Source organism: Leucoraja erinacea, chromosome 12, assembly GCF_028641065.1.
Source record: "Leucoraja erinacea ecotype New England chromosome 12, Leri_hhj_1, whole genome shotgun sequence".
Taxonomy (NCBI): Eukaryota; Metazoa; Chordata; class Chondrichthyes; order Rajiformes; family Rajidae; genus Leucoraja; species Leucoraja erinaceus.
Genome location: NC_073388.1, coordinates 6,549,744 through 6,573,449, shown reverse-complemented (window position 1 = coordinate 6,573,449; position 23,706 = coordinate 6,549,744). Strand labels below are relative to the sequence as shown.

The following is a 23,706-nucleotide window of genomic DNA, read 5'->3' as shown; positions in this document are numbered from 1 at the left end:
AAATCTAGTGTAATTCCTCTTCACGCAAACACTTTCCCCACCCCCACTCTCCCCACCCCCACGTCCTCGCCTTCTCTCCCTTAACCAACTGCCACGTCGACAGTTGGGAAAAATACTTCTCGTACATGCTTTTCATTTATACCACTTTAAAAACAAATCTAATTGCATCTTTATGGTTACTTCTAGTTGACCCTTTCGATTCCAAAGCAAAACAAAAATCATCATCTTCTACAACAAATCTCGATTACGTTTTAAATATTCGAAAACGCACACCTCCAGATTCAAGGGACAGTTTCTTCCCAGCTGTTATCAGGCGACTGAACCATCCTAGCAACAACCAGAGAGCAGCCCTGACCTCCAATCTACCCCATTGGGTACCCTCGGACTATTTTCAATCGGACTTCACTGGGCTTTATCTTGCACTAAACGTTATTCACTTTGCCCATGTATCTGTACACTGTGGACACTTTGATTGGCCGACCACAGCTGTACTGTATAGGAAGGAACTGCAGCCCTAATCCTAACCCTGATGCAGCTGCTGGTTTAAACCGTAGACACAAAAAAACTGGAGTAACTCAGCGGGACAGGCAGCATCCCTGGAGAGAAGGAATAGATGACGTTTCGGGTCGAGACCCTTCTTCAGTTATAAGACAGAATTCCTCCTCATATGCTCCAAAGCCACACTCAGCAAAATCAATAAGCCCACTCTCACCATTGACGGCACCACTGTCTCTCCCATCTCCCCAGGCCCGCAACCTTGGCGTGATCTTTGATTCCACCCTCTCCCTTGAGCCTCACATCCGCCATGTCATTAAAACCTCCTTCTTTCATCTCTGCAACATCGCCAAACTCAGACCCTCTCTCACACCTCCCGCTGCTGAAAGACTCATCCATGCCTTCATCTCCTCCTGACTGGACTATTGCAACTCACTTCTCCTTGGCATCAGCTCCACCTACATCAACCGACTACAACTGGTCCAGAACGCAGCCACCCGACTCATCACCCACACCAAATCCTGGCATCACATCATTCCAGTCCTCAAACAACTTCACTGGCTTCCCATCTCCCGCCGGATCACCTACAAAATCCTGATCCTCACCTACAAAGCCCTCCACCATCTTCCCCCCCCCCCCCCCCCCCCCCCATCTCACTTACCTCCTCTCCCCCTACCAACCCTCACGGTCCCTCAGATCCACCAGCCAGTCTCCTCTCCATCCACAAATCCAACCTCCGCAGTTTTGGGGACAGAGCCTTCTCCAGGGCTGCTCCCAGGCTCTGGAACTCCCTCCCCCAACTGATCCGCAATTCCATGTGTCCCTCGCCATCTTCCAGTCCCGCCTCAAGACCCATCTCTTCACCTCTGCCTATCCTTAGCCCCACGTCCCCCTCCCTTTTCATATGTGCATTAATTGCCTCATATTGTGTTTTGAATTTAATTCTGTCTTTACTTTGTGTACTAGTCATGTCTCTACTATTTATTTAATTCCCCTTACATGTTTTTCCTCGACCTGCTAAATTTTTGTAAGGTCAAGCCAAGTCAAGTCAAGTTTATTTGTCACATACACATACAAGATGTGCAGTGAAATGAAAGTGGCAATGCTCGCGGACTTTTGTGCAAAAGACAAACAACAAAACAACCAAACAAATTATAAACACAATCATAACACACATATTCTTTTACATAATAAATAATAGAAGGAAAAACGTTCTGTAGAGTTAGTCCCTGGTGAGATGAGCGTTGCCTCTGGGAAGAAACTCCTTCTCAACCTCAAGGTGTTCTTGAGACTCTTGAAAGGTGCCCATAAATAAAATGTATTATTATTTATTATTATTCAGTTCTATATACATTGGATGTGAAAACCAAATTACCTGCATTCTGTTGATTTTTATTGTTATAAATATATATAACTTTTTTGGTCTTTATTTATAATGTTTACAGAGTACAGAGTTTATATATCTCCAGCTATACATCACCGTCTATATCTCTCGTTTCCCTCTTCTCTGACTCTCAGTCTGAAGAAGGGACTCGACCTGAAACGTCATCTATTCCTTTTCCCCAGAGATGCGCCTGACTCGGGGAGTTACTCCAGTTGTTTGTGTCTATCTTCGGTTTAAACCAGCATTTGCATAGAAACATAGAAAATAGGTGCAGGAGTGGGCCATTCGGCCCTTTGAGCCAGCACCGCCATTCAATATGATCATGGCTGTTCATCCAAAATCAGTACCCCATTCCTGCCTTCTCCCCATATCCCTAGATTCCGTTAGCTCTAAGAGCTATATATAACTCTCTCTGCAGTTCCTTCCTACACATGTTTATGTTCATGTTGTGCTTCTGCAAGCTAGAATTCGACTGGGCTTATATTCACTGGAATTTAGTGTTTTTTTTTGTGTGTGAACTATCATCTGCAGTTTCATCAATACACACTGGAGGAGGTGGTCAAGGCTTCGTAGCTGTCAATCATGGAGGTGGGGGGCGGGTTCTGAGGTGAGGTATTTGGTCCGCACTTGGAGCCTGGTGACGGGGCACGCCGGGCGTCGCCGGGTGGAGTACATCGCCTCGGTGACGGGGCACGCCGGGCGTCGCCGGGTGGAGTACATCGCCTCGGTGACGGGGTACGCCGGGCGGAGCCTGGATGACGGGGCACGCCGGGCGTCGCCGGGTGGAGTACATCGCCTCGGTGACGGGGCACGCCGGGCGTGGCCGGGTGGAGTACATCGCATCGGTGACGGGACACGCCGGGCGTCGCCGGGTGGAGTACATCGCCTCGGTGACGGGGCACGCCGGGCGTCGCCGGGGTGGAGTACATCGCCTCGGTGACGGGGCACGCCGGGCGGAGCGTTGGCCGTTGGGGTGGATCTCACGATTCAACGCCTCAGGCCTCAACCCGCCCAAATGGAGCCTGTTTCTTCCACAGTGCAGCCTCTCCGCTGATTCCTTCCCTCACACCGCGGATCCCACTCGGATTACCTCCCATCTCCACCTTCAATTCACTTTACGTTCGATTAATTTGAACTTTAGCTAATTGTGTTTTTTCTGCGAAAGACTTTTAAGTATTTCTGGCTGGTTTGGGATTAGTGGAAACGTTATATTATTTATTGGAAAACAATACTGTTGTTAATTTATTACTGTGACTTAATTCCAGTATTTTAGTGCTGTGTTTAAAGTAGTTCCACTTTAACAATAACATGACCCTTAATGCATACCTGAGTTGACCAGCTGAGTCACTCCCAAGACTTTGTGAGTTTTCTGTTTTAAAAACCAGCATCTGCAGTCCCTTGCATCTCCTTATACATCCCTTGCACATTTCTAGTAAGTAAACATCACCAACATGATGAGTTGAAATAAGAGCAGTGGCCAATCCAAGTTTAAATACTCCAACATTATTTTTTCCAAAGTTTGTCACCAACAAGGTGGTGCGTTTTTGTCTTCTGTCGGAGTCGAGGAGCCTACAGATGAGACAGCGCTTGCTTAGTGAGGAAAACACAAAGTACTGGAGGAACTCAGTGGGTCAGCCAGCATCTGTGGAGGGAATGGCCAGGCGACGTGTTTAGAGTTTACTTTATTGTTGTCACGTGTCCCAAGGTACAGTGACAAGCTTTTTTGTTAAGCGAAGATATTGCAACAAAAATACATGATTACAATCAAGCCATCCGCATTGTACAGATACAAGATAAAGGGAATAATGTTTAGTGCAAGTTAAAGTCCGATTAAAGATAGTCCTAGGGTTTCCAATGTGAGGTAGATAGTAAGTCCTGACCGCTCTCTAGTTAGTGAGAGGACGGTTTACTTAACTGATAACATCTGGGGAGAAACTGTCCCTGAATCTGGAGGTGTAGGGAGGTTTCACGGCAGTCGGGTCACGACCCATGACCCGTACTGTTGCTATGCTACTCCAAATGGATTACACCCGATGAACTGCAGGTAGGCACTTACCATTGTTTCCAGCGTAGCGGGCCCATTAAAACCCACTGAAATTGTCAATTTTTGCGCTGTAAATAATTATGGAAATCGGGATAAGCGTGTGAGACATTTAGCCTACTTCAGAATTCCAAACGTGAGGAGAAATGACGGTAGATAGAAACGAGAGCTGAAGGGACAACAACAGCCAGAGTGCTTGGCGAACATTGGCCGTTTGCTCACTGCATTTCATCAACGGTAAGGCATTATTTGTGTTTTTTCTTGATTCCTTTGGCATCTAAAAAGTTTCAGAAGTGATAAATCTGGCTGTAATTTTTTTTAAATCGCCCATGGTTCTCGTGGGTTTTTACATACAAAATGAAAACGCATCTGAAGAATAATTTACAGCCAGATTTATCACTTCTGAGAATTTTTAGATACCAAAGGAATCAAGAAAAAACACAAATAATGCCTTACTTGATGAAATGCAATGAGCAAACGCGATAATTCCCAATATTTTCAATGTTTACCAAGCACTTTAGATTCAGATCAGATTCAGATTCAATTTTAATTGTCATTGTCAGTGTACAGTACAGAGACAACGAAATGCATTTAGCATCTCCCTGGAAGAGTGACTTTAGCTGCTGTAGTCCCTTCAGTTCTCGCTTCTCTATACCTTAATTTCGCTTCACGTTTGGAATTCTAAAGTTGGGTACATGTCTCTAACATTTACCCCGACTCCCACAATTTCTTTCAGCACAAAAATTCAACATTTTGGCTGTTTTTAACCGATAGGAAAGTATGCGTTTCTAGCATTAATAACATATACCGGAAATGACGGATGTCTTCCAGTTGGATTTAGCGGCTCCGTGCGTCGAGCCCTATGACCCAGTGACCTTTCGTGCAACCCCCCTATACATTTTCACACTTCCGTATCTCTTGATGTAGTTTAAAGAAGTCACAACCCGAAATGTTACCTGTCCACAGATCAGATCAGATTCAGATTCAATTTTAATTGTCATTGTCAGTGTACAGTACAGAGACAACGAAATACATTATGCTACCCGACTCGCTGAGTTCCAGCAGCACTTTATGTTTTGCTCAAGATCCCAGCATCTGCAGTTTTCTTGTGCACACTATCTATAGATTGTATACAAAAGTTGTTCATGCAGAGGGAGATTTTTGCTCACTTTTGCCAGACAGTTGGGAGGCTTGTAGCAGTTATGTCCTCTCTGGCATTGATTCATGATTCAGTTGAGATATTTGTGATGGGATTTCAAACTAAATGTCTTCCAGTTCAAGGTAGTAGATCCATATATCGCTTACTCTGATTGCATTATTTCCCTTAAATATTTAATACAAATGGCTAAAGGAGGAAGATGTATACACTCTTTGAACTACAGCCTTAACAACATTAAAAAATATATACATTTATACTGTATTGGCCGCTGTGCATTCTATTTGTTATAGCATTATGAACGATTGTTTCCAAATTCTATTACATTCTCTTTTTGCCGCCCAGCTAGCAACTGGATTTTGCCATATCTCTGGTTCATTATATTTTAGTGAACAATTAATCTCCAAAAACACTCTTTATTAATTGTTCTATGTAAAATCATATGTATTTTTATTATCAATTTGCAATCTGACATGATGTACAACTTCACTCCAAGTGGAGCTGCTCAGGGAATTAATATTCTTGTTGTCTCTCCCTTTTAAGATAGTTCTTTAAACCTACCTCTCGGGCTAGGTTTTTGGTCACCTGTCTGAGTATGGCTTCCTGTGACTGCTGCCTAAATTTGTTTGATCCTGAAAGGTTTTATTATGGCCACAGAGATACATGTCCAAGCTCTTGTACATGTAAGGAATGCATTTCTCAATTTTTTCTTGCAGGAGATTTTACTCATGGAGGAGATGCATGCAACCACAATAGAACAAATGAAACGATCTGTCTACTATCAGCTCATAACAATCGACAATTATCAGAAGGCCATTGGTGTAGAGGTAGTACAGCTGTTGGAATTGGTATGTCACTACTGATTTCAGTATTGTTTGATCAACTATAGATTATTAGTTTCTCTAACTTCAAGTAACCCCAGCAGTCCATCTCTCTCTGTCCCTCCCCTACCCAAGTCGCACCAGCTCATTTTCACCCAACAAACGGCTAACAATGACCTGTTTCCTTTATCATCTTTTCTTTTTTGGAATTCTTTCATTCATTGTTCTTTATCTCTCTACATCATCGTCTATATCTTTCGTTTCCCTTTCCCCTGACTAGAGTGAAGATGGGTCTCAACTCGAAACGTCAACCATTCCTTCGCTCCAGAGATGCTACCTGACCCGCTGAGTTACTCCAGCTTTTTGTATCTATCTATTGTTTAAGTAAAGTTTTTCACATTCCCGATATTGTGTTAGATTAAATACTGGAAAATTAAGTGAAAATGTCATGACAAGATTTTGAATATTATACTTGCACACTTAAATTCATAAGTGATAGGAACAGAATTAGGCCACTCTGACCATCAAGTCTACTCCGCCATTCAATCGTGGCTGATCTATCTTTTTCCCCACAACCTCATTATTCTGCCTTCTTCCCATAACTCCGGGCACCCGTACTAATCAAGAATCTATCTATTCCTGCCTTAAAAAATATCCATTGACTTGGCCTCCACAGCCGTCTGTGGCAATGAATTCCACAAATTCACCATCTTCTGACTGAACAAATTCCTCCTCATCTCCTTTCTATAGGTACGTTCTTTTATTCTGAGGCCATGGTCTCTGGTCCTAGACTCTCGCACTATTGGAAGCATCCTCTCCACATCCACTCTATGCAGGCCTTTCACTATTCAGTAAGTTTAAATGAGGCCCTCCCCTCATCCTTCTAAACTCTGGCAAGTACAGCATCAGTGCCTTCAAACACTCATCATATGTTAACCCAATCATTTCTGGGATCATTTAACTGGAAATTGACCTGTATTTAAATTGATCCTTTGTTATGTTGTTGACTTTGTTATTTCCCCCTCAAACCTCTGTGCCTCTCAGCCAGTCTCCTCTTCGCAGCATATAACAACATTTTGAGAAGTGGTCCTAATATATTTTGTGTTTTGGTGTCTGTGTCAGTCAATTAATATTTTTGCACAGCACCTTTGAATGTTTTGTGTTAAATGTACTATATGATTGCAAGTTGACTTTTGTTAAAATTGACCCTGGAAGGGAAAAAAATATGTTTTCATGCAGGTCAGAGTGAATATGCGGGATATTCATGTAATATTTGAAGATTCCAGCAAAAATTATGAGGCTCTCCATGGTCCGTTAATTCAGCTCCACAAATCAAGTAAAGACCTGTACAAAATGCTTAAAGAAACCAAAGCTGGTAAGGCATCATTTAGATTCATAGTGTCGTAAGAGTCATACAGCATGGGAAAAGGCCCTTCAATTTGCCCATGCTGACCAAGATGCCCCATCTTAGCAAGTCCCTTTTGTCTGTGTTTGGCCCATATCTCTTGGCTCTGAACTAATGAACTGTGAAATAGTTAACTATTCGATATTAGTATTTAGTTAGTTGGAAATCTCATTGTGATAAGATGTCATTTTAATCAGGAGAGTGGCCCTTGTGGCTAAGGGGATCAGGGGGTATGGAGAGAAGGCAGGTACGGGATACTGAGTTGGATGATCAGCCATGATCATATTGAATGGCGGTGCAGGCTCGAAGGGCCGAATGGCCTACTCCTGCACCTAATTTCTATGTTTCTATGAGAGGAGCGAATGCCAGCTCAACATAAGTCGTGGTCTGATCAACCACGGCTGGGTCGCCTGGGTGAGGGTGTCTGATGTTGAAAGACCCGAAACACACAATGACCCCAGGTTACATCACTGATGATGTGTTCAGGAGCATCAATAAATGTTTTTTTTTTAATCAATTAATCTGCATATTTTTTTCTTATTGCCTCTTTTTTTACCTTCCTGGTTTTTCTGCTTGACTGAGCGGAAAGGTATTTAATGGAATTTTCTGATTCTATAATAGTAAAGAACAATGTCATTCGTTTTGCACATTGTTACAAATTATATTTCCAAATTAAAAAATATATATTTCAGGGAAAAATATAAGGTTGCCATTTCCAGTTTAATCAGTAGTAGATTGTTTTAAAAGAACTTCAGCCAGTCTTTTGCCCCTTATGCCTTCCTCGCTGATGCTTGTGCATTATTTATGTTTTGGATTTGTGTAACTCCAGTTATTATTTTGATTATTTACAGTTAGTTTGCCCTATAAATGCAATCCTTTGTTATTTGATATTTCTGTAATAAAACGCTTTTAACGCCACTAACACATGGCTTGGTGTTATCGACTTTGTAATACAGAGGCTCCCAAACTTATAGAAACCTAGAAAATAGGTGCAGCAGTAGGCCATTCGGCCCTTCGAGCCTGCACCGCCATTCAATAGGATCATGGCTGATCATCCAACTCGGTATCCTGTACCTGCCTTCTCTCCATACCCCCTGATCCCTTTAGCCACAAGAGCCACATCTAACTCCCTCTTAAATATAGAAACATAGAAATTAGGTGCAGGAGTAGGCCATTCGGCCCTTCGAGCCTGCACCGCCATTCAATATGATCATGGCTGATCATCCAACTCAGTATCCAGTACCTGCCTTCTCTCCATACCCTCTGATCCCCTTAGCCACAAGGGCCACATCTAACTCCCTCTAAAATATAGCCAATGAACTGGCCTCAACTACCCTCTGTGGCAGAGAGTTCCAGAGATTCACCACTCTCTGTGTGAAAAAAGTTTTTCTCATCTCGGTTTTAAAGGATTTCCCCCTTATCCTTAAGCTGTGACCCCTTGTCCTGGACTTCCCAACATTGGGAACAATCTTCCTGCATCTAGCCTGTCCAACCCCTTAAGAATTTTGTAAGTTTCTATAAGACCCCCCCTCAATCTTCTGAATTCTAGCTAAATTCTAAATTATGATCTCCTTGGTTTACTATCAACAAATTCTGTAAATTTTACCCATTTTTCAAGTTGGTAAAATAAAATAATAATAATAATAATAATGTTTCATAATGTGTTTCGTGAATAACTAAGTATATTAGTGGCTAAGTATATGGGCAGTATATATTCCATGAGTTTAAATATGAATACTGTGCAGGTGATTATTCAATGAAATCTAACATAGAACAACACAAGTACTTTCAGTATAAAACAGTATCTACAGTTCCTCCCTACACAACACGAACAGATCCTTCGGCCCACAATGTCTATGCCGAACATGTTGCTCAGATAAACTAACTTCATCTGCCTGTACACGATCCATGTCCCTCCATTCCCTGCATATTCATGTGCCTAATTGAAAGCCTCTAAAAGGCTACTCCCATCTGGCTCTGCCACCATCACTGGCAATGCGCTCTAGGCACCCAACACACCCAAGAGTGGGGAGTGTTTTATTGTCATATGCCCTGAAACAGAACAATGAAATCCTTACTTGCAGTAGCACAACAGATATGTAAACATTAAAGGTACTCAGAAATAAGGGACTCTAATTATCTAGGGTAGGAAAGAACTGCAGATGCAGGTTTAAATCGAAGGTAGACACAAAATACTGGAGTAACTCAGTGGGTCAGGCAACATCTCTGGAGAGAAGGAATGGGTGACATTTCGGATCGAGACAATCAGTCTGAAGTCGACCCGAAACATCACCCATTCCTTCTCTCCAGAGATGCTGCCTGTCCCACTGAGCTACTCCAGCATTTTGTGTCTACTTTTCTAATTATCTAGGGCTTTGATTATGGAAATTCTGCTTGAAATGAATTCTTCCAACTTTCTTGGAAGCGACTGACATAATTTCACGTTGTGGGTACGGTAATTACAGGAGTTTCAAGCTTGGCATCCATTCAAGGTACTTAATATAGCATTTTCCAGTGGCTGCGGTTGAAATGGCTGGAAAATTGTGACACTAATAGCTTGAGGGCTGAATTTAGTAAAGATTTTCCATTGTGTATTTATTATTTTTCTGTCCTTTATTCCATATCTGTTCTACAGGTGTCTTATTTCAGCTAGAAAAGCTCATGAATAGATCACGGATTCCAAAACGTCAACTGGCGTCCAATGGTTCTAAAAGTAGCGTTAATGGCGTACCTCCAAAAGATCTTAAACGTCCCAAGGAAATTATAAACGGATGCGTTGGTGAAGGATTCGTCAGCTGTGATCCTGAGCTTCACATGTCCAGAAGGAATATTTCCCAGGTCAACGGTCCATGTGACCATAGCATCACATCAAAATATGAATTGGACAAAGTGCAAGAGGAAGAACTATTAGTGAAACCCTCCAATGAAAGGGTGAGAGTTGACCAGCCTTTAGAAGTTAGAGCATCAAATGTATACCGTGATCTCAGAATGTCAAAGGTAGATGACAAGTTAACTTCTGAAAGCACTAATCTCACACAACAACAGATATGGAAGGAAGATCCACTTATCTTTGCCGGCAAATGCAAGCCATCAAACAGCAAGCAAATATACGTGGCTAGGTCAGAAAGGGAGGTTTGGGACACTTTTGAGTTCACTGCATCGGGCAGCAACACGGAAGATGAAGAAAAAAGGACTTGTGATACCCAGATTGTGATCCCAGCTCTGGATGTTACTTCCTCTCAAGAACCTAGGAGTAATAATGATGCTCTCCAACAGTCAAATCCATTTGATCAAATATCAAACTCAAGAAGGTATATTGTTTCTCCTCAGCAATGTGTCCGTCCTTACAACAGCTTGGAACCACTAACGGACAGTCAGTTTGCAAATCCGCATGTTGAAAGTGATGCGGGTTCACCTTTAACTGAAAATATTCAAGAATTCCAATATTGTCGGTGGCAGGAGATGGAGATAAGGGTCAGTTATGTCGTTGATCCTCATTATTTTTATATACAACACATCGGTCAGGAGCTACCAGAATTAATGAGGAAATTAAAGTAAGTACAATATTTTTTGTTCTATCCTGCGTACAAAAATAAATTTCTATTTGAACAGTGGAGGATAATTTCTTCAGTCGCCAAATCTTGCACAAAGGGTAGTGCCTACTAGGGAACATTGACCTTTCTTTGCGTGGTAAGGAACTGCAGATGCTGGTTTACACCAAAGATAGACACAAAGTGCTGGAGTAACTTAGCGGGACAGGCAGCATCTCTCGAGAGAAGGAATTGGTGACGTTTCGGGTTGAGATCCTTCTTCAGACTGAGAATCAGGGGAGACGGAAATGAGAGATATGGAATGGTACAAAGAGCATGTAAGGTGTGAACAAGGCAGATCAAAGCAGAAGCTGTTCAAGGAAATGTACAATGATTCGTTGTTGGCTATGGGGAAGGCGACAACGAGGTATAGAAAAGGTAAAATTAATCAGGAGGATAGTGGAACTCGCAGGAGAACTAGGGTGGGAGAGGGCGGAGAGAGAGGGAAAGCAAGGGTTACTTGAAGTTGGATAAATCAATATTCATACTGCTGGGTTGTAAATATGAGGTGCTGTTCCTCCAATTTGGACTCGTTCTGACCTTACTTTGGTGATTACAGATAATATATAGTTTGATTGTTCAAGAACGTAGCACAAGGAATATTACTGATCTGTGTGCAAAAAAAAACTTCATTCTACCTTGGTACACGTGATAATAAAGAACCATTAAACCATTGGTCACTCATTTGACACACTTTGTGGATATCGCCACACTTCCATCTGCTTCCTCAGAGAATGATGTTGAGGGACGCTTTAACCTTTCTCTGTCCAGTATTCACAAACAGATTATATGATAATATGAATTGTTCTTTTCATTTACAGAGATGCCAGGTCTTTAATGGGATGAGAATAGAGCATATGGGCCGAATGCAGGCAAATTAGATTAGCGTAAATAGGCATCAGGCTTAGGTTGGATGGAGATAGGCAATAACAACCAGTTTCAGTGCTGTATTTTCTATATTTCTAAGACAAATTAAGTATGTTTTCAGTATAGATAGAGGGTTAAAAGCTTTCAAATAGAACACAATTCCTACAATAAATGTGTTTCTTATGAAGGTGGTGAATCTGTGGAATTCATTGCTACAGACGGCTGTGGAGGTCAAGTCAATGGAGATTTATAAGGCGGAGATAGATACATTCTTGACTAGAACGGGTGTCAGGGGTTCTGGGGAGAAGGCAGGAGAATGGGGTTAGGAGGGAGAGATAGATCAGCCATGATTGAATGCCGGAGTAGACTTGATGAGCCGAATGGCCTAATTCTGCACCTATCACTTATGAATTTATGAAAATCAAATGGGATGTGTAAATTGTTTTTCCAGAGTGAATTACCCACTGTAAAACAGAAATTAGCACTGAAATTTTCATTATCTTGAGGTTGACGAATGCCCGAGCAGCATTCAATAATCCCTATTGCAACATAATCCCAGGTGTCAGAAGAGTTAGAATTAACATTGATCACCTTGTTTTTACAGTGTTGAGTGTTCACAGGACTCTGCCACAATGTGCTGCATCCCTGTGATACGTTCCTATGTCTGTGCCTGGCTCCCCGAAAACAAACAGTGGTACAGAGCTTATGTGATCAACGTTGTGGCACCTGAAGAAACCGTCACAACTGGTATGGGCACAGTGTATTCGAGGCTGGCTAGAAATACGGACTGTAAATGGAATTACACAAGGGAAAAGTGTGCAAATGCTGTGATATCACATAGATTTTGAAATCACGTCATTCAAATCATAGTTAGATTGCCCCAGAGCCAATTCTTCATGCAAGCGATTTAGACAATGACTGCTAATGGGCTATGTGGTTATAGTGGGGAAAATAAAAGCTGGAGTAGGCGATTGGCCCTTCTTGTCTGCTTTGTCAGTCACCAAGATCACAGATGATCGAATATCTTAGTGCCACTTTTCTGCACTAACCCACATTGCTTGACAGGTTTAGGTTTATTATTGTCACATGTATCGAAGTTAAAAGCTTTGTTTAGCAAGCTATACAAACGGATCAGATATACCATACATAGGTCCAATTCGTTCAAAACTTAAGTACGATAGATAGAGTGAAAGGGAAGATACAGAGTTCAGAATATTGTAGCACATCAGTTCCCTAGACAAAGTCCAACACCCTTAATGGGGTAGAGGTGAATTTATCAGTACACTCGTTTATGAAAGGGCTGTTCAAAAGCCCGATTACGGAGGAGAAGAAGCTGTTCCTCAGTCTGGCAAAACGTGCTTCAAGCTTCTGTACCTTCTGCCAGATGGGAGCAGTGAGAAGGAGGAATGAACGGGGTGAGACAAGTCTTTGATTATGCTTTTCCCAGGCAGCGTGAAGTGTAGATGGAGTCAATGCTGGGAAGTGTGGTCTGTGTGATGGATCGGGCTACATCTACAACTCTGGGCAGACCGGTTCCCAAACTATTGTATATATAAAAACCTATTAATTGCTGTCATAATCTATTCATTGTCTAAATCTTTCAACCCCAGCTTTGTAGAAAATATCAAATAGGCTATTATTTTCTTTTCCCTTTAAATGTTTATATTATTTGTTATGTTTGCAGCAATGCAGATTTCTTTTGTGAAACTCATATGGAAGTTTTCAATATTGAATAATTTGGGGGGAGAATTATTATTGTTTGAAACATTAGAACACGGTGGGGCAGCAGCAGAGTTGCTGTCTCACAGCGCCAGAGACCCGGGTTCGATCCTGATTACTGTTGCTGTCTGTACGGAGTTTGTACGTTCTCCCTGTGACCACGTGGGTTTTCTCCGGGTGCTCGGGTTTCCTCCCATGTTCCGAAGATGTACATGTTTGTATATTAATTGGCTTTGGTAAAATTGTAAAATTATCACTGGTGTGTAGATTAGTGCTAGTGTACGGGGATCGCTGGTCGGCACTGACTTGGTGGGCTGAAGAGCCTGTTTCTGCGCTCTATCTCTAAACTAATTCACACTTCCGCGGAAGATTAAAATTGTTAATTTTTACTTAATTTTTTTGCAGACGGTCATCAGCATGTTTTAGTGGAAATATTATGCATAGATTATGGATTCTCTGCTGCACTTTCAGTCAGTCATTTAAAAAATTTACCGGAAACGTTTTATGCCCTTCCTCAGCAAGCTTTGCGTGTTTCTTTAGAAAATGTAAGTATGGAAATATTTGGCGGAAATTAATTTGTTTGAATTTGAGCATGTTAACAGTGTCTTTAAGTTTCAGTGGTCTAATGGATTACATTTCAATAATCTCATGATCCAGAAGCCTATATCAGTGATTTATAAAAATGAAATCCAATTCCATCACAATTTGAAGAAATTAACTTTAGTTAATTAAGTGATCTGGAATAATGCTTGTGTAAGTAAACTACAGGAAATGTAGACTACTGTCATTGAAAACTCATGCGATATTGTTTTCACTCTTCATGTTATCAAAATAAATAAACCACATTTTTTTGAGAATTATTTTTATAATTCCTATTTGTGGGCATAGCAAAGAAACAAAATAATACTGCATGAACTCTTTATAATTCTAATATTAATAAATAAACCCATAGAGTATACAGCGTGGAAACAGGCCCTTTGGCCCAACTTGCCCACATCGGCCAACATGTCCCAGTTACACTAGTCCCACCTGCCCGCATTTGGCCCATGTCTCTCCAAACCTGTTCTATCCATGTATCTGTCTTACTGTTTCTTAAACGTTGGGATAGTCCCTGCCTCAACTACCTCCTCTGGCAGCTTGTTTCGTACGCCCAGCACCTGTTGTGTGGAAAAAGTCTGTATTGAACAGACCTATGAATGCTGTGTTAGAAACTGCAGTCCAGTAATGTATTTATACTGTATGCTCTTTCTTGATGTACTCACAGTGGTAGGATATAAACTTATGACTGACTGTTTTCAAGTCGCCTTTACATGTTTGAGATAGATCTGCAAATAATATCATGGAAGATCTGTGTTCCAGAGACAATAGTCTTTCAGTAGGTATTACTATTCAAATTATATAACCAAACCATTTTAGTAATGGGATGCATGCTTCCTTATTATCATTCATATTGTGTATCTTTTTAACTGAAGTGGTGGTTGGTTGGACTATTAAGTTTTCAGTTCAACCAACCCTTTACTTAAGTTAAAAAGATAACTGAATTACCTGATTTTGAGTTAAGGCGGCACGGTACGCAGCAGTAGAGATGCTGCCTGACAGCGCCAGAGCCCTGGGTTCGATCCTGACCTCGGGTGCTGTCTGTACAGAGTTTGCCCGTTCTCCCTGTGACTGCGTGGGTTTTCTCCAGGTGCTCCGGTTTCCCCATACATTCCAAAGACATGCAGGTTAATTGGTCTCTGTAAATTGTCCCTGGTGTATAAGTAAAGTAAATAGTAAATTTTATTTATATAGCACATTTAAATCAACTCGCGTTGAAACCAAAGTGCTTTACATAGAATAAATAATCAGCTTTCTGTACATCCATAGAAACATTAAAAAAAGTATACTGTATAGTATCGAATTTGTATACTGTATAGTATAGTATAGTATATACTGTATAATATATAGAAAATAAAAAAAACTATACTGTATAGTATAGAATTCGAGTACGGGGTGACCACTGGTTGGCACAGACTCGTGAGCCAAACGGCCTGTTTCCACATTGTACCACTGAACTCAAAACACTAAAGATTGGTATATTACAAAACTTACCTTCAGTGGCACTGCAGTTCTGCCACTGGCCGTGTGCGCGATTATGCCGCCTTTGAGGGGGGGGGGAGGGGGCGGTGTTAAAATGCGGTTTTAAACCCACCTGTCCTGGATTATATTTTCTCGGAGTGCAAGCTTTTGCTGAAGTATTGTTCCATCGGCTTTTGGTGATTTTTTTTTTTAATCGCCCGACAAGTTCAGCGCTGGAGTAATTTATAAATCAGCTTCTAAAGCTGTCAACGCCGACAACGGGGACGGATTTCACATAGGGGACAGGTAAAGCCGTTTATTTTATGTATAAAGTGCTCCTTAAGATGCCTTTAATTCACATTTTACGTTGCGAAACGGTGATTTTATCCCCATACGAACCGGCAGTATTTTTCTTGCCGATATGGGGTTTAAATTCACCGCAACCGCAACGTTCCAAATGATTGCGTTCCAGAAAAACCCACTCGCAAGATTATTTAAATGGTCATTAATTTACAGGTATTAAACAAAAAATTCTTTCCATTTGGACTATAAATCCATGACAATGAGATTTTAAAACCATGTTGTATTGTGAATTCTTGTGTGTATGTTATTTGGACACTTAGGCTATTTAAAAATGTTGATCTTTTCTTAAATGAATGGATAGATGTTTAGATCTAGTAATTGAATTATGTAATTAGCTACAATTGGGTAACTAACTAATTATATGCTTTAATTTCAGGTCATTCAAGTAAGTTTGTTTCATATTTGTTTCAGAATGCTTCAATCTATAATAACCGAAAAATTCTTTCAGTTCTCTTAATTTTTAAGAAATTTATGGGCTTTCTACTGTCCTCAATCACAGCTTTTGTGTTAAGTCAATGGAAAAGCAATAGGGAACAAGATGCTAATTTCCGAGTATGAAAATGGTCATAACTTTTTTAATACTGAAGATATGAAAGTGAATTAGGTGTCAAATTAAACTTCTTTTTATGCTTTGTCTGATAGAATAAATTGCAGACTTGATTTTTTAAATCTCAAAATTTTGTAACATTGCTACTAAAGATCAGATAATCTGAATCAGATCATTCTGATTCTCAATATAATCACAATAATTGGATATATTTTCACAAATATCTCTATATACTATTATATTAAGAAAATCAGACTGAATTTGATCAGTAAATTTCAGTCTGATTTGCTCTCATTGCATTCCAGAAATATAGTTTTTAAAGAGCATGTGATATATTGGTGTGGTTACAGGCTAGTTGGGAATGCAGCATAACAAAGATAAAGATATCTGTTACTTTTTTGAATATCTTTCATTCATTGGCCTTTACCTCACTACATCTATCTATATTTAACACTCTGTGTGTGTGTGTGTTTCTGCCTGTCTTGTGGTTGCCAGCCTGTGGGTGCCAACCTTTCATTCGTTGCTACGCCAACACCAGACGCAGAAACGGCAAGATTTTTTCCATTTCGGTAGAGATTTCACATTTCATTCCAAGTATCCACTCCTGATTAAAGTTTGTCGTGTTTATGTACACATTTTTAATAAAATCTTTCTTCCCCCCCCCCCACTCACTCATTTTGTCGCATCCTGCTGGCCAGCGACCATAACGGCTGCTGGCGCCCGCCTCTCGCCATTTAAAAGCAGCCGCACTGCTGAGTGCTGGAATCTTATGTTCGGGAACGGCTTTAGTTGGAGGACCACGTCATCCGTGGGGGCTACGGGTAGGGAACAGGTGCATTGGGGGATTGGTCTAGTCATCATCTATATCTCTCGTTTCCTCTTATCCCAAAAACAGTTTGAAGAAGGGTCCCGACCTAAAACTTCACCCATTCCTTCTCTCCAGTGATGCTGCTTGTCCTGCTGAGTTACTCCAGCATTTTGTGTCTATGTTCTATAAGATATTCTCCGATGATTGTCTGCAGGTTTCTCCAGTACATGGTGACGTCTGGTGCAGATCAGACATCAGATGGTTCAAGAAATTAGTGAAAAACAAAACGTTCTTCGCAAGACTTTACCAAAAACTGAACGATGTGACAGTGGTGCTCTTCAGTGAAAGGGGGAAAATAGGCATCATGAGGTAGGCTCGTCCATCCCTGTCCCTTTGTTCAGCTGCAATGTTCTTATTTAAAACAAAATCACAAGATTAGTTTAAAATGTGTATTCAATATAGGGGATAAAAATATTCTTTTGATTGATGCATTCACTAGCATTTATTAAAATAGACAATAATAGTTTGTTTTTGAATTGATTGAAAGATTTGAATTGACAGAAGGCTGAGGAGGCCAAGTCAATGGATACTTTTAAGGCAGAGATCGATAAATTCTTGATCAGTACGGGTGTTCGGGGTTATGGGGAGAAGGCAGGAGAATGGGGTTGAGAGGGAAAGATAGATCAGCCATGATTGAATGGCGGGGTAGACTTGATGGGCGGAATGGCCTAATTCTGCTCCTATCGCTTATGCGGTGGAACAGTATGGAAACTGGCCCTTCGACCCACCGAGTCCATGCTAACCATCGATCCCTCGTTCACACTAATTCTATATTATCTCACTTTCGCATCCACTTCCTACACATTAAGAGCAATTTACAGAGACCAATTAATTTAAACACCCGCACGTCTTTGGGATGTAGGAAGAAACCAGAGCTTCCTGTGGAAACCCATGCGGTCACAGGGAGAATTAGCAAGCTTCACATAGACCACAACTGAGATCAGGATTTTACACGGGTCTTCGGCGCTGTGAGGCAGCAACGCTACCAGCTGCGCTATTATGCCGCCCGTACAATAATATAAACATTTGTATTACATTTCATTTTGATAGTAATCTATCTCTATATATTATTTGGGTACATATTGGGGTGAAGAGAGCAGCTCTGCCTTAAAAAATATATACGTATCCATGAATTATATACAGCATTGAAAAGTAAGCACAAGAAGAGACTCTTTGGCCCACAAAATCTGTGCTGAACACAATGTCAAGACCAATCTTTTTCTACCTGTACATACAGTGCCCTCCATATTGTTTGGGACAAAGACACATCATTTATTTATTTGCCTCTGTACTCCACAATTTGAGATTTGTAACAGAAAAAAATCACATGTGGTTAAAGTGCACATTGTCAGATTTTATTAGAGGGCATTTTTATACATTTTGGTTTCACCATGAAGAAATTACAGCTGTGTTTATACATAGTCCCCCCATTTCAGGGCACCATAATGTTTGGGACACATGGCTTCACAGGTGTTTGTAATTGCTCAGGTATGTTTAAATGCCTCCTTAATGCAGGTATAAGAGAGTTCTCAGCACCTAGTCTTTCCTCCAGTCTTTCCATCATCTTTGGAAACTTTTATTGCTGTTTATCAACATGAGGACCAAAGTTGTGCCAATGAAAGTCAAAGAAGCCATTATGAGACTGAAAAACAAGAATAAAACTGTTAGAGACATCAGCCAATCCCGAGGCTTATCAAAATCAACTGTTTGGAATATCATTAAGAAGAAAGGGAGCGCTGGTGAGCTTACTAATCGCAAAGGGACTGGCAGGCCAAGGAAGATCTCCACAGCTGATGACAGAAGAATTCTCTCTATAATGAAGAAAAATCCCCAAACACCTGTCCGACAGATAAGAAACACTGTTCAGGAGTCGGGTGTGGATTTCTCAGAAGACTTCATGAACAGAAATACAGAGGCTACACTGCAAGATGCAAACCACTGGTTAGTCGCAAAAAATAGGATGGCCAACTTACAGTTTGCCAAGAAGTACTTAAAAGAGCAACCACAGTTCTGGTAAAACGTCTTGTGGACAGATGAGATGAAGATTAACTTGTATCAGAGTGATGGCAAGAGCAAAGTATGGAGGAGAGAAGGAACTACCCAAGATCCAAAGCATACCATCTCATCTGTGAAAACACGGTGGTGGGGGTGTTATGGTGTTATGGTGGGGGCATGTATGGCTGCTGAAGGTACTGGCTCACTTATCTTCATTGATGATACAACTGCCGATGGTAGTAGCATAAAGAATTTTGAAGTGTATAGACACATCCTATCTGCTCAAGTTCAAACAAATGCCTCAAAACTCATTGGCCGGCAGTTCATTCTTCAGCAAGACAATGATCCCAAACATACTGCTAAAGCAACAAAGGAGTTTTTCAAACGTAAAAAATGGTCAATTCTTGAGTGGCCAAGTCAATCATCTGATTTGAACCCAATTGAGCATGCCTTTTATATGCTGAAGGAAAACTGAAGGGGACTAGCCCCCAAAACAAGCACAAGCTAAAAATGGCTGCAATACAGGCCTGGCAGAGCATCACCAGAGAAGACAGGCAGCAACTGGTGATGTTCATGATTCGTAGACTTCAAGCATGCAAAGAATATGCAACAAAATACTAAACATGACTACTTTCATTTGCATGACATATCAGTGTCCCAAACATTATGGTGCCCTGAAATGGGGGGACTATGTATAAGTGTTGCTGCAATTTCTGCAGAATGTATAAAAATACCCTTTATTAAAATCTGCAATGTGCACTTTAACCATTCTTCTTCTTGCGTATGGTGTGCACAGCCTAAAGTTGAAGGACAACTTGTTGTATTTGATCTTATTTGATTGTGCACGGCAGGTTGATTGCATTCGTTGAAACAGGGCGGACCACGTGAAGGTTGCAATCTCCCACACCACTTTAACCATAAAATAACTGCAACATGTAGTCATGGTCATCTTAGTATTACAGATGCTGGGGTCTCTACTCCCATGTATTGTGACTGTCCCAGACTTGGTAAGTTAGTGTCCCTGGTAATACTAAATTAGCCCGGGACTTGTATTTTCGGTATATCCCTGACTCGCCATCACTAGTATACTGTACAAGGGAACTGGACTAAGTATTGTACCTTGATAGACACAAGGTGTTTTGGTAACTCAGTGAGTCAGGCACATCTCTGGAGAAAAAGGATGGGTGACGTTTCAGGTTGGGTCCCTTCTTCGGGCTGTAGAAGACTAGTAGACTGTAGAGAGTCTGAAGATGGGTCCCGACCGAAAACGTCACCCACCCTTTATCTCCAGAGATGCTGTCTGACCTGCTGAGTTACTCCACTTTGTGTCTATCTTCGGTATAAACAAGCATCAGAAGTTCCTTTCTACACAAATAACATACCTCAACTGCTGGTGGTGTGAATCAGTAGTGAATTTATTGGTTCATTTTTGCTGTTGGTAATGTGAAAGAATTGCCAGTATCCATGGGATTGGCCTGTCCACTTTATGCAGTGCTACATTATTTAGTTATTCCCTTTATCCAGTATCAGTACACTGTGGGCAGCTTGATTGTAATCATCTATAGTCTTTCCGCTAACTGGACAGCACGCAACAAAAAAGCTTTTCGATGCACCTCAGTATACGTGATGATAAACTAAACTAAACTGATTAGCCCAGCTGCTTCCCGTGTATGTTCATTTCCTGTAACTTTGTTAGACTTTGCTTTGTAACAAGTTTATTTTCTCTTTAGGAGAGGGTCCACACTTTCCCAAAAGATGGCAGCAGCTGGTTTTGCAAGATTATCAGAAGCTGATTGCAGTAAGTGTTACGCCCTTCAGATTTTAGAAAAAAGAATAAGTGACATTTCGGGTCGGAACAGTCCTTTAGGCTGCCGCAGTCTGAAGAAGGGTTCCTACCCGAAACGTCACCTATTCCTTTTCTTCAGAGATGCTGCCTGATCCACTGAGTTACTCCAGCATTTTGTGTCTATCTTCCGTTTGAGAGTTAATGGGTTGAAGCGTGCATTAACTGGCCCACCACCTGTCTGCAGGTTCCGATGCCACATGCATAGGGCTAATCTCTGGAGTCGACAACAAAAATCGCTGGTTGTGCAATACTGCTGTATAACACATTGTGAATAACATTGTCACGAAAAAATTGTGAGAGATTTATTTTTTAAACCTTAGCTTCTTCACCAAAAGGTAGACCAAGTATACCGTGGCACTGGAAGCAACGCATAATAAAATTGCTATCTGAAGCAACACATTTGAAGAAATGACCAGGTATGTTCCAGTGTGCGTAGATTATGGAGGTAAAAGGACGCAATAAGTAGTACATGCGTTAATGTGTCTGGGATTTCAAATGCTAACTTTCTGGTATTTCAATAACACCAGTGTCTCATGATGTGTTTATGCTTGTAAATATACATCTCAAACTCATTAACATAGAAACATAGAAAATAGGTGCAGGAGTAGGCCATTCGGCCCTTCGAGCCTGCACCGCCATTCAATATAATCATGGCTGATCATCCAACTCAGTGTCCCGTACCTGCCTTCTCTCCATACCCTCTGATCCCTCTAGCCACAAGGGCCACATCTATCTCCCTCTTAAATATAGCCAATGAACTGGCCTCAACTACCTTCTGTGGCAGAGAGTTCCAGAGATTCACCACTCTGCGTGAAAAATGTTCTTCTCATCTCGGTTCTAAAGGATTTCCCCTCTATCCTTAAGCTGTGACCCCTTGTCCTGGACTTCCCCAACATCGGGAACAATCTTCCTGCATCTAGCCTGTCCAATCCCTTAAGAATTTTGTAAGTTTCTATAAGATCCCCCCTCAATCTCCTAAATTCTAGCAAGTACAAGCCGAGTCTATCCAGTCTTTCTTCATAAGAAAGTCCTGACATCCCAGGAATCAGTCTGGTGAACCTTCTCTGCACTCTCTCTATGGCAATAATGTCCTTCCTCAGATTTGGAGACTAAAACTGTGCGCAATACTCCATTAAGAAACAATCTTTGTGGAAACAAACCGTCAGAAATTATATTCCATAAGATAATTCTTAGCAAGATGACTGCACAATTATTCTGATTATAAGGGCGACACAGTGGTGCAGTGGCAGAGTTGCTGCGTTACAGCACCAGAGACCCGGGATCTATGGGTGCTATCTCTACGGAGTTTGCGCATTCTCCTATGACTGCATGGGTTTTCTCCGGGTGCCCCGGTTTCCTCCCACATTCCAGATACGTGCGGGTTTGTAGGTTAATTGGCTTCTGTAAATTGTCCCTCGAGTGTACGATATAACAATAGACAATAGGTGCAGGAGTAGGCCATTCAGACCTTCCAGCCAGCTCCGCCATTCAATGTGATCATGGCTGATCATCCCCAATCAGTACCCCGTTCCTGCCTTATCCCCATATCCCCTGACTCCTCTATTTATAAGCCCTATCTAGCTCTCTCTTGAAAGCATCCAGAAAACCCACCTCCACCGCCCTCTGAGGCAGAGAATTCCACAGAAACGCCACTCTCTGTGAGAAAAATGTTTACTCGTCTCCGTTCTAAATGGCTTACTCCTTATTCTTAAATGTACGGGTGGGGGGATTGTTGATCGGCGTGGACTCGGTGGACCGAAGGGCCTGTTTCCACACTGTATCTCTAAAACCGAAACTATATCTGATGATGTAATGCAAATTACGACGGTTAAGATGTCATTTGGCATTTTCATTAATGTAGAAGTTTGATTTGCCTTTCTCCTGATGGCTATTTTCTCTCCTTTCTACAGCCCGGGCATTTTTGATCTTTAGTTTGCCCAGATCAAAACAGAACAGAAAAAGAGGCAGACCCGAACATCAATTTCGATTCAATTTGGTAGCACAATGTTCAATGGATTCATAAATGTTTAGTTTACATGTTACTGGAACTTATTTGTTAATCAGCACTCCACATTGTATTATAAAGACACATTGAACATTTTAAGCAAAGGATATTAGAATCTTGTTATGCTTTAGATTAACAGATGCCCTAAATGATTTTGTTGTAAGCTGTTGTGTTCTTGTCTAGCAGTACCAACTGTACCACTTTTAAGGGCAGTTTTATTTTACTGTTTCTCCCAGTTCAGCTGAATATTGAAACCAAAAATCTGGAAATAATTAGCAGGTCAGGCCATTTCTGTGGAAAGAAAAACAGTGTTTACATTTAAGGCCAAAGCCTCTTTGGCGAGCTGCAGAATTCTGATGAAAGATCTCCAAGCAGCAACACTAACTCTGTTTCACTTCCCACAGATGAGGCCTGAATTGCTAAGTATTTTCACCATTTTGTTATTGTAGATTTCCAGCATCTGGCCGTTCTCTTTGATTTTTAATTCTGTTGAATACTTACTGGTCATTGTTGGTACTTATTCTCCATGCAAGTTCATAAGTCATA

At 41.2% G+C, this 23,706-nt stretch overlaps 1 protein-coding gene across 1 annotated transcript in view; it reads left to right on the top strand.

Moving 5' to 3' along the window:
* Positions 1-2,827: 2,827 nt before the first annotated feature.
* LOC129702410 (uncharacterized) overlaps positions 2,828-23,706 on the top strand; it is a 44,292-nt gene continuing 23,413 nt past the window's right edge. The window contains exons 1-9 of the mRNA XM_055644188.1: positions 2,828-3,311; positions 5,793-5,924; positions 7,137-7,272; positions 9,938-10,856; positions 12,364-12,506; positions 13,884-14,023; positions 17,469-17,623; positions 21,040-21,107; positions 21,476-21,565. Of these exons, the coding sequence (XP_055500163.1) occupies positions 5,805-5,924; positions 7,137-7,272; positions 9,938-10,856; positions 12,364-12,506; positions 13,884-14,023; positions 17,469-17,623; positions 21,040-21,107; positions 21,476-21,565 (1,771 nt within the window). The 5' untranslated portion in view covers positions 2,828-3,311; positions 5,793-5,804. The remainder of the gene's footprint in view (positions 3,312-5,792; positions 5,925-7,136; positions 7,273-9,937; positions 10,857-12,363; positions 12,507-13,883; positions 14,024-17,468; positions 17,624-21,039; positions 21,108-21,475; positions 21,566-23,706) is intronic.